This window comes from Ranitomeya imitator, chromosome 8 (genome assembly GCF_032444005.1).
Source record: "Ranitomeya imitator isolate aRanImi1 chromosome 8, aRanImi1.pri, whole genome shotgun sequence".
Lineage (NCBI taxonomy): Eukaryota > Metazoa > Chordata > Amphibia > Anura > Dendrobatidae > Ranitomeya > Ranitomeya imitator.
In genome coordinates this window covers 95,358,667-95,376,672 of record NC_091289.1, presented here as the reverse complement: position 1 = coordinate 95,376,672, position 18,006 = coordinate 95,358,667, and the positions used below count along the sequence as shown (strand labels likewise).

General features: G+C 43.1%; 1 protein-coding gene across 10 annotated transcripts in view; it reads right to left on the bottom strand.

Moving 5' to 3' along the window:
* The window catches only part of RBFOX2 (RNA binding fox-1 homolog 2), a 314,329-nt gene that overhangs the window by 117,004 nt on the left and 179,319 nt on the right, over window positions 1-18,006 (bottom strand). For all 10 annotated transcript variants that reach the window (XM_069737176.1, XM_069737178.1, XM_069737174.1 and 7 more), the window contains one exon: window positions 3,175-3,228. In XM_069737176.1, the coding sequence (XP_069593277.1) occupies window positions 3,175-3,228 (54 nt within the window). The remainder of the gene's footprint in view (window positions 1-3,174; window positions 3,229-18,006) is intronic.

The window sequence follows — 18,006 nt, the reverse complement described above, 5'->3', positions numbered from 1 at the left end:
AACGGCTCACAGAAGGAGCCAGTGACTTAACTGTGCCCGCTGCTAAAGAGAAATGAATATTCACTGAGCTGGCAGTAAATATTCATTTCTCTTATAGCGTGCACAGTTACAGCCACAGGCTTGCAGCACACATCCTACTTACCTTCCCTGCGTGCCCTCGCTGCATCTCATTCCGGCGCCAGCAGCTCTTCTGGCCCAGCGATCATGAGTCCCCAGCTCATTACAGTAATTAATATTCACCTCTCTCCACTCCCATAGGCATGGAGTGAATATTTATTACTTTAATGAGCGATGACACGTGATCGCTCAGCCGGAAGAGCTGCTGGCACCGGAACGAGATGCAGCGAGGGCGCGCATGGTAGTTAAGTATAGGATGTGTTTTTGTTTTTCTTATAGGAGACATGCATACAAGGATGGGGATAAGGAGCCATTCATACAGAGACAGGGGAGCCATGCATACATGGACAAGGAGCCATGCATACAGGGATGGGGAGCAATGCATACAAGGACAGGGACGGGGAGCCATTGCATACAGGGACGGGGAGCAATTGCATACAAGGACAGGGACGGGGAGCCATTGCATACAGGGACAGGGACGGGGAGCCATTGCATACAGGGACAGGGAGCCATTGCATACAAGGACAGGGATGGGGAGCCATTGCATACAAGGACAGGGACGGGGAGCCATTGCATATAGTCAACTCAGCTTATACTCAAGTCAATAGGTTTTCACGGCAAAATTCGGTGCCTCAGCTTATACTCGGGTCGACATATACTCTAGTATATACGGTACTTTAGCTAACCGTTCCTACACGATTTTTAGATTTAGCAATTCAGCAGAGCTGAGAATGCTGCTCCCCTTCCACACCAGGCTCTGTATATACAATGTCTATAGAAGGTGAACTTATCACAAAAGGAGGCAGACTAGAATGCACAGCAATGACAAGCTCCTGGTGACAAAGCAGTCATTGTACATAAATAAAAGGGAGCTTGATAAGAGGCATCACTGAATTTTGTGTTTTAACCCTTACCTCATGCGGTCTACAGATTACATTGCAAAAACCTGCTAACAGATTCCATTTAATTGTAAATTCAATTCTAAATAAATTTACGTTTTTATTTAAATCACCCATGAAGACCAGATCTTTGCTATAAGAGCAAAATTTCCATAAAGGCTACGACAAAGAACTGCATACACAATAAGCAACAAATATCCTTTATTAGCTACAAATTTCGAATATAAATCATTATTATTATTTTTTTTTTTTAATTAGTGAGGAGTGCATTTAAGAAAAAAGTACCAAAAAGGCCAAGATGTAACTTTTGGTGTATGCCGTTATTTTATGTAGACTCTGCTTAGGATGCAGTACATAGCTATAAAGCTATCATTTTGTTTGTACATATTCTCCACTTGCACTTCAAATCCCATAATATAAAACTGCGGTCACCATGCGACTGCAGAATGGGTAAAGTGCAGAGTACAGGTCATCAGTTTCCCAGCATTCCCTGTGCAGGTGAACAGTCACATTACCTCATTTATACAATTTGCATACTTGGGGTCACATGCTGATTAGACTCGGAATGCTTCTCTTGCTAGAGAAGTCAAAGAAGGCGGCGGAGTCTATTCTGCTTATGGCAGCAAAGGCTTCTTTTACACTTCCGTCTTCCAAATCTGCACAGGATCCGTCAAGACGTTGAAATGACGGATCCTGTGCAGATTGTGGAAAACATGTGCACTGGACCAGTCTTTCTGACGGACCCGTCGAGGCTATGTGCACCTGTTGTGTATGCGTCTTCGCAGCGGTTTTCCACTGCAAAAACGCATTCACAACACAAACCAGGTTTAAAAAAAAAAAAAAAAATTGCAGTATTCTCACCTACCGGCGTTCCCGTGCAGCGATGCTCCCGGCAGCTAGCGTTCCTAGTAATACATTGCGAAATCTCACAAGAAGTCACGATCTCGCGCGACTTCTCACCAGATTTCAGATTGTATTTATTACTAGGAAGAAACGCTAGCTGCCGGGAGCATCCGTGAATCGGAGAATATTGCGATTTTTTATTTTTTTGAAACATTATATCTTGTTACTATTGATGCTGCATAAGCAGCATCAATAGTAAAAAGAGAAAAGTGAGCAAGAGAGAATTTCCCTGACGGGAAATTCTTCCACGCATGCTCAGTTTGAAAAGACGGAACCCGTCGCTGGATTCCTGCTTTTCACAGGCAGCGACGTATCCTGCGCCCGTAGGCTTCCATTGTAGCCAGTGACGGGCAGCGCAGGATGAGTCGCTGAGCGATTTTCCGACGTGCAGAAGAAAAACATTCCTCTGAACGTTTTCTCTTCCCGACGGACCGTTTTTTTTTTTTTTTACGCAGGATTCAGTGCACGACGGATGAAATTGATGGCCATCCATCACAATCCGTGGCTAATACAAGTCTATGAGAAAATGCAGGATCCTGCAATTTTTTTTGCAGGAAATCGACGGATTGTGACGGGATATGGAAGACGGAAGTGTGAAAGAGGCCAAATATGCAGCACGCTCGCACTTAGAATATGGGGGAATGGTGATCGAGACAGCGTGCTCACTGCACACGCTCACTATTTGGCAGTCGCTGACTGCAGACTTCTTTTCGTTAGGAGATAGGACAACCCCTGTAAATGATGCCAATATTCTGCCAAGCACCATTTGAGGGCCATTACAGATAAAAGATCTAGGGAAGTATAACACTACCAATTAGACATTCCTATCAAAGTCTGGCATTTAAACATTACATAAACATTTTACACCCATTCACAGGTAGATTGTTAATACTCTAATAGCGGAGACCCCCATTGATTATATTTAAAAACCTCTGGGGAGACAGATTTTGAACTTTGGTATTTTTTGGGGTGTTCAAGATGCAGTTCTGAAACTTGTGGTTGATTGACTAAAATGAGGATGGGTCGGTTGGCCACGGGTTTAAAGAATATTGAAGTTCAAGGTCGGTCGTTTTTGACCGAAGACAACAGCAGGATTAAGAGGATCCCCAAATAGTGAGTCCACACATACACGCATACAATCATACAGCTGAGGCAGCAGGCCCCTCGCTGATCACACATTTAGCAGAAATGTGAAAAACGTAAGCATGGTCTCTTCTGGTTTTGCACTTTCATACGAATAGAAGCAGAGATTTACCAGCATATAATTCAGGTCCATACACCGCTCCAACTACTGGGCTAAGCTTCCAACCTGAAAAAGAAAAAAAATCTATGAAATTCATGAACAAAGTGTGTGCTTGTACATGTACATAATCTAAAGGTACCTTCACACTGACCAACTTCACAACGATATCGCTAGCGATCCGTGACGTTGCAGCGTCCTGGATAGCGATATCGTTGTGTTTGACACGCAGCAGCGATCAGGATCCTGCTGTGACATCGTTGGTCGGAGCAGAAAGGCCAGAACTTTATTTCGTCGCTGCATCTCCCGCAGACATCGCTGAATCGGCGTATGTGACGCCGATTCAGCGATGTCTTCACTGGTAACCAAAGTAAACATCGGGTTACTAAGCGCAGGGCCGCGCTTAGTAACCCGATGTTTACCCTGTTTACCAGTGTAAATGTAAAAAAAACAAACTTCATACTTACATTCCGGTGTCTGTCGCGTCCCTCGGCGTTCTGCTTCCCTGCACGGTCAGCGCCGGCCAGCCATAAAGCAGATTACAGCGGTGACGTCACTGCTGTGCTTTACGGCCGGCCGGCGCTCACAGTCAGTGCAGGAAAGCACAGAGACAGGGGACAGACACCGGAATGTAAGTATGTAGTGTTTTTTTTTTTTTTACATTAGCACTGGTAACCAGGGTAAACATCGGGTTACTAAGCGCGGCCCTGCGCTTAGTAACCCGATGTTTACCCTGGTTACCAGGGGACTTCGCATAGTTGGTCGCTGGAGAGCTGTCTGTGTGACAGCTCTCCAGCGACCACACAGCGACGCTGCAGCGATCCGGATCGTTGTCTAGATCGCTGCAGCGTCGCTAAATGTGACGGTACCTTTAGTTGCAGGAAATATATATATCTTGGTACCGTGTTAGCCAGTATATAGATCTTGCGAGGACATCACAACACAGAACCAGACCCCAATCACAGGACAATAAAACATTCACACTCCTCATCTATGAACTGTTCCAATATTTATGGACAACTGCTTATCACTCTCCCATAATGACAGCTCTGCTTCACCTTTCGTGTTATCCATTGCATTATATTTCTGCTGTGTGTGCATAAATATGTGATTCCTCAGATGTTGTTTTAGTCTTTGGCTGATGAAGAGGCCTGAGTAGTCTCAAAAGCTTGCAATTTGTTACCATCTTTTCAGTTAGCCATTAAAAGGTATCAACTACTGAGGACTCTCTAATCTAAGTTATACATTGATGGAGATCCAGAGAGCAGATCTTCATTACTGCAAGACAGCATAGAGGAAAAAAAAAAAAAGTCTTCAGGGCTGAAATGTCACCTAGCTTCATGGTACATGGATTGTGGGGTGTATAAATAGGTTCATTATTTAAAGGGGTTATTTGAGTTATCTTTGTGTATGGGATTAATAACCAACAGGCAGGTAGTTGCTAACTCCCTGCCTGTTCAGCCTGGTGCTGATCTCTACCTGCTAAAAGAGGTCATGGACCGATCCTGCAGGTGACACTGCGGCTTCCACTGACGTCATGTCGACAGAGCAGCATCTTCTCTTCCGCTCTGTCATCGATGAGGCATCACTGCAGACTTCATGCTGATTGACAGCCAATTCCCTAAATTTAGTAACCAGCTCCCTGCCTGTTGGGTTCTTGGCTCCATAGCAACAAATAAAAGTCCCTAATAACACCTTTAATGATTGAGGACATATCCTAACTAGAGATGAGCAAACGTGCTCGGATAAGGTCTTATCTGAGCATACTCAGGTGCTAACAGAGTATCTTTGGCGTGCTCGAATACTATGTTCGAGTCACCGCGGCTGCACATTTCGCGGTTGATCCGACAGCCGCAACACATGCAAGGATTGTCTAAAACAGGCAATCCCTCCATATGTTGCGGCTGTCTAACAGCCGTAAGACCGTAGCCGCAGTGACTTGAACATAGTATTCGAGCATGTTTATTGTACTTGTCTATGTATGCCCCCTTTTTCCACATGTAAAGCGCCATGGAATAAATGATGCTATAAAAATGAATAATAATAATAATACCAAATTTATAACTTGAATTTTACACAATATACCTCTTATGAATAAATGTGGGAGAAAAAAACAAAAACAAAAAAACCAACAAAAAAAATATATCGAGAAGTAATGACATCGGCAAATAAAAAGGTGTTTAAAACAATATTAATTGTATAGCAGAAGGTGAGCCAGGTCAAGCAGGAAGAGATGTACAAGTGCAACATAAATATCTATAGAAACGAAAGCTTGGAAAGGAAGGAGAACCGAGTTTGAGCTCAGATTTTGCTGGAAAAGACTGGATACCATGTCAGATTTGAAGAGTCCCCAAGCTGCCAAAATAGCAGAAACCCCCCATAAGTTAACACATATGGAAAACAACACCCCTCAAGGAATTTATCTAGAGGTGTGCTGATCATCTTCAACCACTGAAGCTTCACAGAATTTTAAAACATTGGACTGTGAAAGTTAGTAAAATAAAAAAAAAAAAAAAAAAAAAAAAAAAGGAATATCACAAAAATGTTTATTTAGCCCCAAATATTTCTTTTTTACAAGGGTAAAAAGACAAAATGGACCACCCAATTTAGTGTCTAATTTCGGAGTACACCGATGCTCCATATGTAGGGGAAAACTACTGTTTGGGCACACAGTAAAGCTCCAAAACAAAGGAGAGCTGCTTAGGGAAGCTAACAATATATGTTACAATATACATACGTTTCCAGATGTCTACTGCAGGCTAAGTGCACGGACACAGCTTGTTGATGGTTATAGGTAGTAATTGATTAGTTATTTATTCCATAGGGTGTGCAACCAAATATTAAGTTGAGGGTGCCAGTAGTTTTGTCCAGATCATTTATGTGCAAAATTATGTCCAATTTGCCTTTTTTCCTGCTTTTTTGTTGTTGTTCCAAAACACACAAAGGAAATAAACGTGTGTATAACAAAACATGTGTAATTGCAATAATTTTATGGCAGAAATACTTCATTTACTGGAATAATTTCAAGGGTGCCAACACTTTCGGCCATGACTGTATACTTCAAAAAGTATCTTTTATGGCATCACCATATTCAGATAGCTATAACTTATTTTTCAGCTGAATGAGCTTTGTGGGGGCTTGTTTTCTGCAAGATGAGCTGCAGTTTTAAATTTGTACTACTTCAGACTACATAACTTATTTTGATTACTCTGCCACCCAAAAAAAGAACAAACAAAATAGATTAATAAATGTCTCATTTATTTTTTTCCTTGCCATTCACTGTGCTGTAAAAGTGCTCAAATAGCTTTATTCTTTGGGTCAATATGATCGCAGTAATACCAGATTTATATAGGTTATGAGTTATTACCTTTGCACACTAAAAACATTTAAATAATGTTATTTACCACCGTCATGCTCCGTCGTTCACATTTGCGTCTTTGGGCGCAGCGTCGGCGACGGATATTGACGCATGCAACGCACCTGCGTCTTAAATGTGCCAAAAAAAACTCAGTGTCTATGAAAACGCATAGGGCGCAGGTGCCTGCGTTGCGCCGCGTTTTTTGACGCATGCGCCTTTTGACTAAATGTATTTTTTGGGGGGGTTTTTTGATCTTCAATTGTATAGGACAACGCATACGTCAAAAAACGCTGCGTTGTGTATGCGTTTGACATGCGTTGTGTCGACGACGCTGCGCACAACAACGCAAATGTGAACGTAGCCTATGAGTACAGAAATATATACTACAAAGCTTGCTGTGGAGAGAATGGCAGCCCATTCGGTAAATACACGGAGCAAAGAAAAAGAAAAAAACGAAATGAAGGGTCAAAGAGTAAGTACACAATAGAAAAAATATGTAATACAAAAAATAGTTTATTAACCCCTTCATGACCCAGCCTATTTTGACCTTAAATATAGAAGATGCTAAGCACAGCCTAAATAGGGGAGGTGCACAGTCATAGGTGCCCAAACCTGAACGTATACAATATAAAGTGACTAGCACACTCCAGGGTGTTGTGATGCAAAAAAGTGGGGATTTATTACATACAGTAAATCACATAAGGCTACCTACCAATCAGACATGCTGGAAAAAAAGCAACAAGCCGGGAAGAAACAGAACCAGGCTGGTCTGTGGAGTAATGGCGAAATAATAATGGAAATGTAAGACAAGATGCTATTATGTGTACATGGAGAGTAATAAGGAGGGGTACATACCAACTGACGGTGAGTCAGAATAATGGGTGGCGCTGAGGCTCAAAAGAGCTGTCTGTAGGAGGAGGGTAAAAATCTATTGTTAATGTACTACTACAGAGACCATGTAAATTGTACCGCCATAAGTTGCAGAGTGACGCTGAGAGACTTACCAGTACGCCGGGACACTAGGGATAAATGCGGTATCCACCGCTAATAGAGTGTGTGCAGGGATTGCCGGCAATTGGTAGGTAGCCTTATTTAGCTCCACACACACTCGGCACCATTAGTGTCTGTGACCGTAACCCCGTTTTCTCATCTCTAGATGCAAATCCGAGTAGTCTATTGTTTTTGGGGCCATACAAGTATACAATTATACCTAGGTATGTGTTCACTGTACACCAACTCTCCCCTCGGCATATCACTTCACCGCTCGTGTTCCACAAAGTAGTCCTCTCACACTCCCTCTTGGACCTATGTCCTCAGCGTACCAACGGCTTTTCCATGTTAGAACTTGCAGCCTATGATTTAAAGAATTATGTATGTGTATATATATATATGTGTGTATATATATATATATATATATATATATATATATATATATATATATATATATATATATATATATATATATATATATATATATATATATATATATATATATACATACAGTGGGGCAAAAAAGTATTTAGTCAGTCAGCAATAGTGCAAGTTCCACCACTTAAAAAGATGAGAGGCGTCTGTAATTTACATCATAGGTAGACCTCAACTATGGGAGACAAACTGAGAAAAAAAAATCCAGAAAATCACATTGTCTGTTTTTTTAACATTTTATTTGCATATTATGGTGGAAAATAAGTATTTGGTCAGAAACAAAATTTCATCTCAATACTTTGTAATATATCCTTTGTTGGCAATGACAGAGGTCAAACGTTTTCTGTAAGTCTTCACAAGGTTGCCACACACTGTTGCTGGTATGTTGGCCCATTCCTCCATGCAGATCTCCTCTAGAGCAGTGATGTTTTTGGCTTTTCGCTTGGCAACACGGACTTTCAACTCCCTCCAAAGGTTTTCTATAGGGTTGAGATCTGGAGACTGGCTAGGCCACTCCAGGACCTTGAAATGCTTCTTACGAAGCCACTCCTTCGTTGCCCTGGCGGTGTGCTTTGGATCATTGTCATGTTGAAAGACCCAGCCACGTTTCATCTTCAATGCCCTTGCTGATGGAAGGAGGTTTGCACTCAAAATCTCACGATACATGGCCCCATTCATTCTTTCATGTACCCGGATCAGTCGTCCTGGCCCCTTTGCAGAGAAACAGCCCCAAAGCATGATGTTTCCACCACCATGCTTTACAGTAGGTATGGTGTTTGATGGATGCAACTCAGTATTCTTTTTCTTCCAAACACGACAAGTTGTGTTTCTACCAAACAGTTCCAGTTTGGTTTCATCAGACCATAGGACATTCTCCCAAAACTCCTCTGGATCATCCAAATGCTCTCTAGCAAACTTCAGACGGGCCCGAACATGTACTGGCTTAAGCAGTGGGACACGTCTGGCACTGCAGGATCTGAGTCCATGGTGGCGTAGTGTGTTACTTATGGTAGGCCTTGTTACATTGGTCCCAGCTCTCTGCAGTTCATTCACTAGGTCCCCCCGCGTGGTTCTGGGATTTTTGCTCACCGTTCTTGTGATCATTCTGACCCCACGGGGTGGGATTTTGCGTGGAGCCCCAGATCGAGGGAGATTATCAGTGGTCTTGTATGTCTTCCATTTTCTAATTATTGCTCCCACTGTTGATTTCTTTACTCCAAGCTGGTTGGCTATTGCAGATTCAGTCTTCCCAGCCTGGTGCAGGGCTACAATTTTGTTTCTGGTGTCCTTTGACAGCTCTTTGGTCTTCACCATAGTGGAGTTTGGAGTCAGACTGTTTGAGGGTGTGCACAGGTGTCTTTTTATACTGATAACAAGTTTAAACAGGTGCCATTACTACAGGTAATGAGTGGAGGAAAGAGGAGACTCTTAAAGAAGAAGTTACAGGTCTGTGAGAGCCAGAAATCTTGATTGTTTGTTTCTGACCAAATACTTATTTTCCACCATATTATGCAAATAAAATGTTAAAAAAACAGACAATGTGATTTTCTGGATTTTTTTTTCTCAGTTTGTCTCCCATAGTTGAGGTCTACCTATGATGTAAATTACAGACGCCTCTCATCTTTTTAAGTGGTGGAACTTGCACTATTGCTGAGTGACCAAATACTTTTTTGCCCCACTATATATATATATATATATATATATATATATATATATATATATATATATATATATATATATATATATATATATATATATATATATATATATATATATATATATATATATACACACCTGTATCCACGCAAGTTGAATGTCCTCCAGGGTCATTGTTCTCTCTCCTCATTTTATGACCTGTGTCTCCGTGATGTATATACTTTTGTTTCTGTTTTGTTTTTGTCTTTCATATGTACAACACATTTATTGTTTTTTGTTCTGTATATAATTCCTTTTTTGTAGCACACTGATGAAGGTCCAGTATCGACCGAAACGTTTGTGATTTACTGTATGTAATAAATCCCCACTTTTTTGCATCACAACACCCTGGAGTGTGCTAGTCACTTTATATTGTATTTTGACCTTAAAGACCTTGCCGTTTTTTGCAATTCTGACCAGTGTCCCTTTATGAGGTAATAACTCAGGAATGCTTCAATGGATCCTAACGGTTCTGTTTTTTCGTGACATATTGGGCTTCATGTTAGTGGTAAATTTAGGTCAATAAATTCTGTGTTTATTTGTGATCAAAACGGAAATTTAGCGAAAATTTCGCAATTTTCACATTTTGAATTCTTATTCTGTTAAACCAGAGAGTTATGTGACAAAATAGTTAATAAATAAAATTTCCCACATGTCTACTTTACATCAGCACAATTTTGGAAACAACATTTTTTTTTGCTAGGAAGTTATAAGGGTTAAAATTTGACCAGCGATTTCTCATTTTTACAACGAAATTTACAAAACCATTTTTTTAGGGATCACCTCACATTTGAAGTCAGTTTGAGGGGTCTATATGGCTGAAAATACCCAAAAGTGACACCATTTTAAAAACTGCACCCCTCAAGGTGCACAAAACCACATTCAAGAAGTTTATTAACCCTTCAGGTGCTTCACAGCAGCAGAAGCAAAATGGAAGGAAAAAAATGAACATTTAACGTTTTAGTCACAAAAATGATTTTTCAGCAACAATTTTTTTATTTTCCCAATGGTAAAAGGAGAAACTGAACCACGAAAGTTGTTGTCCAATTTGTCCTGAGTACGCTGATACCTCATATGTGGGGGTAAACCACTGTTTGGGCGAACGGCAGGGCTTGGAAGGAAAGGAGCGCCATTTGACTTTTTGAATGCAAAATTGGCTGCAAACTTTAGCGGACACCATGTCACGTTTGGAGAGCCCCCGTGTGCCTAAAAATTGGAGCTCCCCCACAAGTGACCCCATTTTGGAAACTATACGCCCCAAGGAACTTATCTAGATGCATAGTGAGCACTTTGAACCCCCAGGTGCTTCACAGAAGTTTATAATGCAGAGCCATGAAAATAAAAAATAATTTTTCTTTTCTCAAAAATGATTTTTTAGCCTGGAATTTCCTATTTTGCCAATGGTAATAGGAGAAATTGGACCACAAATGTTGTTGTCCAGTTTGTCCTGAGTACGCAGATACCCCATATGTGGGGGTAAACCACTGTTTGGGCGCACGGCAGGGCTCAGAAGGGAAGGCACGCCATTTGGCTTTTTAAATGGAAAATTAGCTCCAATCATTAGCGGACACCATGTCGCGTTTGGAGAGCCCCTGTGTGCCCAAACATTGGAGATCCCCCACAAATGACCCCATTTTGGAAACTAGACCCCCAAAGGAACTAATCTAGATGTGTGGTGAGCACTTTGAACCCTCAAGTGCTTCACAGAAGTTTATAACGCAGAGCCATGAAAATTTAAAAAAAAAATTCTTTTCTCAAAAATGATTTTTTAGCCCGCTATTTTTTATTTTCCCAAGGGTAACAGGAGAAATTTGACCCCAAAAGTTGTTGTCCAGTTTCTCCTGAGTACGCTGATACCCCATATGTGGGGGTAAACCACTGTTTAGGCACATGCTGGGGCTCGGAAGTGAAGTAGTGACGTTTTGAAATGCAGACTTTGATGGAATGCTCTGCAGGCGTCACGTTGCGTTTGCAGAGCCCCTGATGTGGCTAAACAGTAGAAACCCCCAACAAGTGACCCCATTTTGGAAACTAGACCCCGAAAGGAACTTATCTAGATGTGAGGTGAGCACTTTGAACCCCCAAGTGCTTCACAGAAGTTCATAACACAGAGCAGTGAAAATAATAAATACGTTTTCTTTCCTCAAAAATAATTATTTAGCCCAGAATTTTTTATTTTCCCAAGGGTTACAGGAGAAATTGGACCACAAAAGTTGTTGTCCAGTTTGTCCTGAGTACGCTGATACCCCATGTGTGGGGGTAAACCACTGTTTGGGCACACGTCGGGGCTCCGAAGGGAAGTAGTGACTTTTGAAATGCAGACTTTGATGGAATGGTCTGCGGGCGTTTGCAGAGCCCCTGGTGTGCCTAAACAGTAGAAACCCCCCACAAATGACCCCATTTTGGAAACTAGACGCCCAAAGGAACTTATCTAGATATGTGGTGAGCACTTTGAACTCCCAAGTGTTTCACAGACGTTTACAACGCAGAGCCGTGAAAATAAAAAATAATTTTTCTTTCCTCAAAAATTATGTTTTAGCAAGCATTTTTTTATTTTCACAAGGGTAACAGGAGAAATTGGACCGCAGTAATTGTTGCGCAGTTTGTCCTGAGTATGCTGGTACCCCATATGTGGGGGTAAACCACTGTTTGGGCGCACGTCGGGGCTCGGAATTGAGGGAGCACCATTTGACTTTATGAATACAAGATTGGCTGGAATCAATGGTGGCGCCATGTTGCGTTTGGAGACCCCTGATGTGCCTAAACAGTGGAAACCCCTCAATTCTAACTCCAACACTAACCCCAACACACCCCTAACCCTAATCCCAACTGTAGCCATAACCCTAATCACACCCCTAACCACAACCCTAATTCCAACCCTAAGGCTATGTGCCCACGTTGCGGATTCGTGTGAGATTTTTCAGCATCATTTTTGAAAAATCCGCGGGTAAAGGGCACTGTGTTTTACCTGCGGATTTACCGTGGATTTCCAGTGTTTTTTGTGCGGATTTCACCTGTGGATTCCTATTGAGGAACAGGTGTAAAACGCTGCGGAATCCGCACAAAGAATTGACATGCTGTGGAAAATACAACGCAGCATTTCCGCGTGGTATTTTCCGCACCATGGGCACAGCGGATTTGGTTTTCCATATGTTTACATGGAACTGCAAACCTGATGGAACACTGCTGCGAATCCGCAGCGGCCAATCCGCTGCAGATCCGCAGCAAAATCCGCACCGTGTGCACATAGCCTAATTCTAAAGGTATGTGCACACGCTGCGGAAAACGCTGCAGATCCGCAGCAGTTTCCCATGAGTTTACAGTTCAATGTTAACCTATGGGAAACAAAAATCGCTGTACACATGCTGCGGAAAAACTGCAAGGAAACGCAGCGGTTTACATTCCACAGCATGTCACTTGTTTCTGCGGATTCCGCAGCGGTTTTACAACTGCTCCAATAGAAAATCGCAGTTGTAAAACCGCAGTGAAATGCGCAGAAAAACCGCGGTAAATCAGCGATAAATCCACAGCGGTTTAGCACTGCGGATTTATCAAATCCGCAGCGGAAAAATCCGCAGAGGAACAGAATACATGTGCACATACCGGAACCCTAACCCTACCCCTACCCCTACCCCTATTCTAATCTTAGTGTAAAAAAAAAAAAATTCTTTATTTTTTATTGTCCCTACCTATGGGGGTGACAAAGGGGGGGGGGGGGGGGGTCATTTACTATTTTTCTTTATTTTGATCACTGAGATCGGCCGGCAGATTCGGCGGGCGCACTGCACATGCGCCCGCCATTTTGGATGATGGCGGCGCCCAGGAAAGAAGACGGACGGATCCCGGGAGGTAAGTAAAAGGGGCTTTGGGAGATCAGGGCACGGGGGGAGCGTCGGAGCACAGGGGGGGTGGATCGGAGCATGGGGGGGTGGATCGGAACACGGGGGGGTGGATTGGAGCACGGGGTGGGGGGATCGCTGTGCAGGGGGTTTGATTGGAGCACGGGGGGTGTGATTGGAGCACGGGGGGAGCGGACAGGAGGACGGGGGAGCGGAGCACAGCACGGAGGGAAGCGGACCACAGATCGGGGGGCGGGGGGGGCGATCGGTGGGGTGGGGGCACATCAGTGTTTCCAGCCATGGCCGATGATATTGCAGCATCGGCCATGGCTGGATTGTAATATTTCATTAGTTTTTTAGGTGAAATATTACAAATCGCTCTGATTGGCTGTTGAAAGTGAAACCGCCAATCAGAGCGATCGTAGCCACGGGGGGGTGAAGCCACCCCCCCTGGGCTAAACTACCACTCCCCCTGTCCCTGCAGGCCGGGTGAAATTGGAGTTAACCCTGTCACCCGGCCTGCAGGGACGCGATCTTTCTGTGACACAGCATATGCGTCACAGGTCGGATTGGCACCGACTTTCATGACGCATACACTGTGTCACAGGTCGGGAAGGGGTTAATGATAAGAACAAGCAAAGAAGACAGAAATTGGCAAAACGGTGCTGGTCACACACAGTGTGTATCCGCCCATACAAACCCAATGATTTTAGCGGGGGGGGGGGGGGGTGGGGGGCAATAACCATGGACCCTCTCTAGGCTATTAATATCTGCCCTCAGTCACTGGCTTTACCATTCTGGCGAAGAAAATTGCGCGGGAGCCCACGCCATTTTTTTCCGCGATTTAACCCTTTAATAGCTAGAGTCCCCAAATTTGGCACACATACACTTCAAACATTATAGTGAGGAATATGTAAAAAAAATTACGGGATATGAAATGGTTTACTGTATGTAAACCATGTCTCATATCCTGTCGGGTTTGGGAAGGAGATAGGAAAAGCCGGCAATTGAATTACCGGCTTTTATGCTATATAGCGCTGAATTAAATATAAAATATATATATAGCTCCCCTCACCCTCAGAACCTTCAAATACAAAGTTAAACAGCCCTGGCTCACATCACAAACCAGATTTCTCCATCGATGCTCTAGGAGTGCTGAACGCTTATGGAGGAAAACTCGCACACCAGAAGACTTCATACACTTTAAATTTATGTTAAAAACCTATAACTTGTCCTTCACATTGCCAAACAGACCTACTTCACCACTCTGATCTCCTCACTATCCAACAACCCCAAGAAACTTTTTGACACCTTTCACTCCCTCCTCAGGCCAAAAGCTCAAGCCTCTATCACATGCATTTGTGCTGATGACCTGGCCTCCCAATTTATAGAGAAAATAGACAATATCCGTCAGGAAATCCACTTCCAGACACAAAGTTCAGTGACTAGCATCCCGCCCTGCATCTCCCCTGGCTCACTCTCCGCATTTGATCCCATCACAGAATAAGTCTCCAGGCTCCTCTCTTCTTCTCATCCGACTACATGCTCTACCGACCCCATTCCCTCTCATCTCCTCCAGTCTCTCTCTCCAGTCGTCACTACTCACCAAACTACAATCTTTAATCCCTCTCCTCTGGCATTTTCCCCTCCTCCTTCAAACACTTATTACTCCGTTACTAAAGAAACCCACCTTCGAACCATCCTGCACAAAACTACAGACCGGTCTCCAATTTCCCCTTCATCTCTAAACTCTTGGAGCGCCTAGTCTACTCCCGCCTTACCTGTTACCTCTCCATTCACTCCCTCCTAGACCCTTCACAGTCCGGCTTCCGCCCTCTACACTCGACAGAAACTGCACTCAAAGTGACCAACGACCTTCCAACAGCAAAATGTAACGGTGACCATCCTCTGCTCATTCTTCTCGATCTTTCTGCAGCTTTCGACACTGTTAACCACACTCTTACTCTCTAGGCTCCAGTCACTTGGAATTAAGGACACTGCTCTCTCCTGGTTCTCCTCCTATCTTTCTGACCGCTCCTTTAGTGTTCTGTTCTCTGGCTTCACTTCATCTCCTCTCCCCCTCACTGTCGGGGTACCCCAGGGCTCAGTACTTGGCCCCCTTCTCTTCTCCCTCTACACGGCCCCAATTGGACAGACCATCAGCAGATTTGGCTTTCAGTACCATCTTTATGCCGACGACAAACAACTATATACGTCATCCCTTGGCCTCACTCCTGCTGTACTACAGAACACTACTGACTGTCTGTCCGCAGTCTCTGACATCATGTCAGCTCTCTATCTGAAACTCAACCTCTCCAAAACTGAACTTCTTCTGCTCCCACCATCTACTAACCTCCCTAAACCTAACGTTTCCCTCTCCGTGGGTGGCACCATAATAACACCCCGGCAGCAGGCGCGCTATCTGGGTGTTATGTTTGACTCCGATCTCTCCTTCACATCCCATATACAATCTCTTGCCCGCTCATGCTGCTTACACCTAAAGAACATCTCTAGAATCCGCCCTTTTCTCACCGTAGAAACAACAAAAACCCTCACTGTCGCCCTGATCCACTCCCGCCTGGACTACTGCAATGCTCTATTAATTGGCCTCCCCCTCACTCGACTTTCCCCTCTCCAGTCTATCCTTAATGCAACAGCCAGGGTCGTCTATCTAGCTAATCGTTACTCAAACGTGTCCGCTCTTCACCAGTCAATACACTGGCTGCCCATTCATTACAGGATACAATTCAAAGTACTTGTTCTCACCCACAAAGCTCTCCACAGTGCATCACCCCCTTACATCTCCTCCCTCATTTCGGTCTATCGGCCTAAACGACCTCTGCGCTCTGCAAATGACTTTCGACTAACCTCTGCACTAATTCGTACCTCCCACTCCCGACTAAAAGACTTCTCCCGTGCTGCGCCAATCCTCTGGAATGCTCTACCCCAAGAAATTAGGACCATCCACAATTTGCATAGTTTTAGGGGCTCCCTCAAAACACATTTGTTCAGAGCGGCCTATCATGTTCCCTAATCAGTTATTTTGTTTGTGTGCAGCCCATTCACAATCTCCATCTATCCCCCACTCCCCGAAGATGGCTGGACCATCACTGTAAATATATCATTGCAAATACACACCTGTACTTTGTATTTCCCCACCTCATTGTAGATTGTAAGCTCTCACGAGCAGGGTCTTGTAGAAGGTTCTGTAGAAGGACGTAGATCTGGGGATTTATTATAATGGAATATAGGCTGAACTGGATGGACAAATGTCTTTTTTCAGCCTCACTAACTATGTTACTATGTCACTATGTCTTGTGTTGCTTTAATCATCGTATTGTTAACATGGTTACTCATGACTGTTGTGTTTGAAACTGTTAAACTGTAAAGCGCTGCGGAATATGTTGGTGCTATATAAATAAAGATGATATATTATATATATATATATATATATATATATATATATATATATATATAAATATATATAAATATATATACACACACATACATACACATACATACATATACATACGCATACATATACATACATACAGTTAGGTCCATATATATTTGGACAGACAATATTTTTCTAATTTTGGTTATAGACATTACCACAATGAATTTTAAACAAAACAATTCAGTTGCAGTTGAAGTTCAGATTTTCAGCTTTCATTTGAGGGTATCCACATTTAAATTGGATGAAGGGTTTAGGAGTTTCAGCTCCTTAACATGTGCCACCCTGTTTTTAAAGGGACCAAAAGTAATTGGACAATTGACTCCAAGGCTATTTCATGGACAGGTGTGTGCAATCCTTTTGTTATGTCATTCTCAATTAAGCAGATAAAAGGCCTGGAGTTGATTTGAGGTGTGGTGTTAGCATCTGGAAGGTTTTGCTGTGAAGTAAACATGCATTCAAAGGAGCTCTCCATGCAGGTGAAACAAGCCATCCTTAAGCTGCAAAAACAGAAAAAACCCATCCGAGAAATTGCTACAATATTAGGAGTGGCAAAATCTACAGTTTGGTACATCCTGAGAAACAAAGAAAGCAAGCACTGTGAACTCATCAATGCAAAAAGACCTGGGCGCCCACGGAGGACAACAGTGGTGGATGATCGCAGAATAATCTCCATGGTGAAGAGAAACCAGTTCACAACAGCCAACCAAGTGAACAACACTCTCCAGGAGGTAGGCGTATCAATATCCAAATCTACCATAAAGAGAAGACTGCATGAAAGTAAATACAGAGGGTTCACTGCACAGTGCAAGCCACTCATTAGCATCAAGAATAAAAAGGCTAGACTGGACTTTGCTAAAAAAAACATCTAAAAAAGCCAGCACAGTTCTGGAAGAGCATTCTTTGGACAGATGAAACCAAGATCAACCTCTACACCAGAATGATGGAAAGAGAAAAGTATGGCAAAGGCGTGGTACAGCTCATGATCCAAAGCATACCACATCATCTGTAAAACACGCCGGAGGCAGTGTGATGGCTTGGGCATGCATGGCTGCCAGTGGCACTGGGTCACTAGT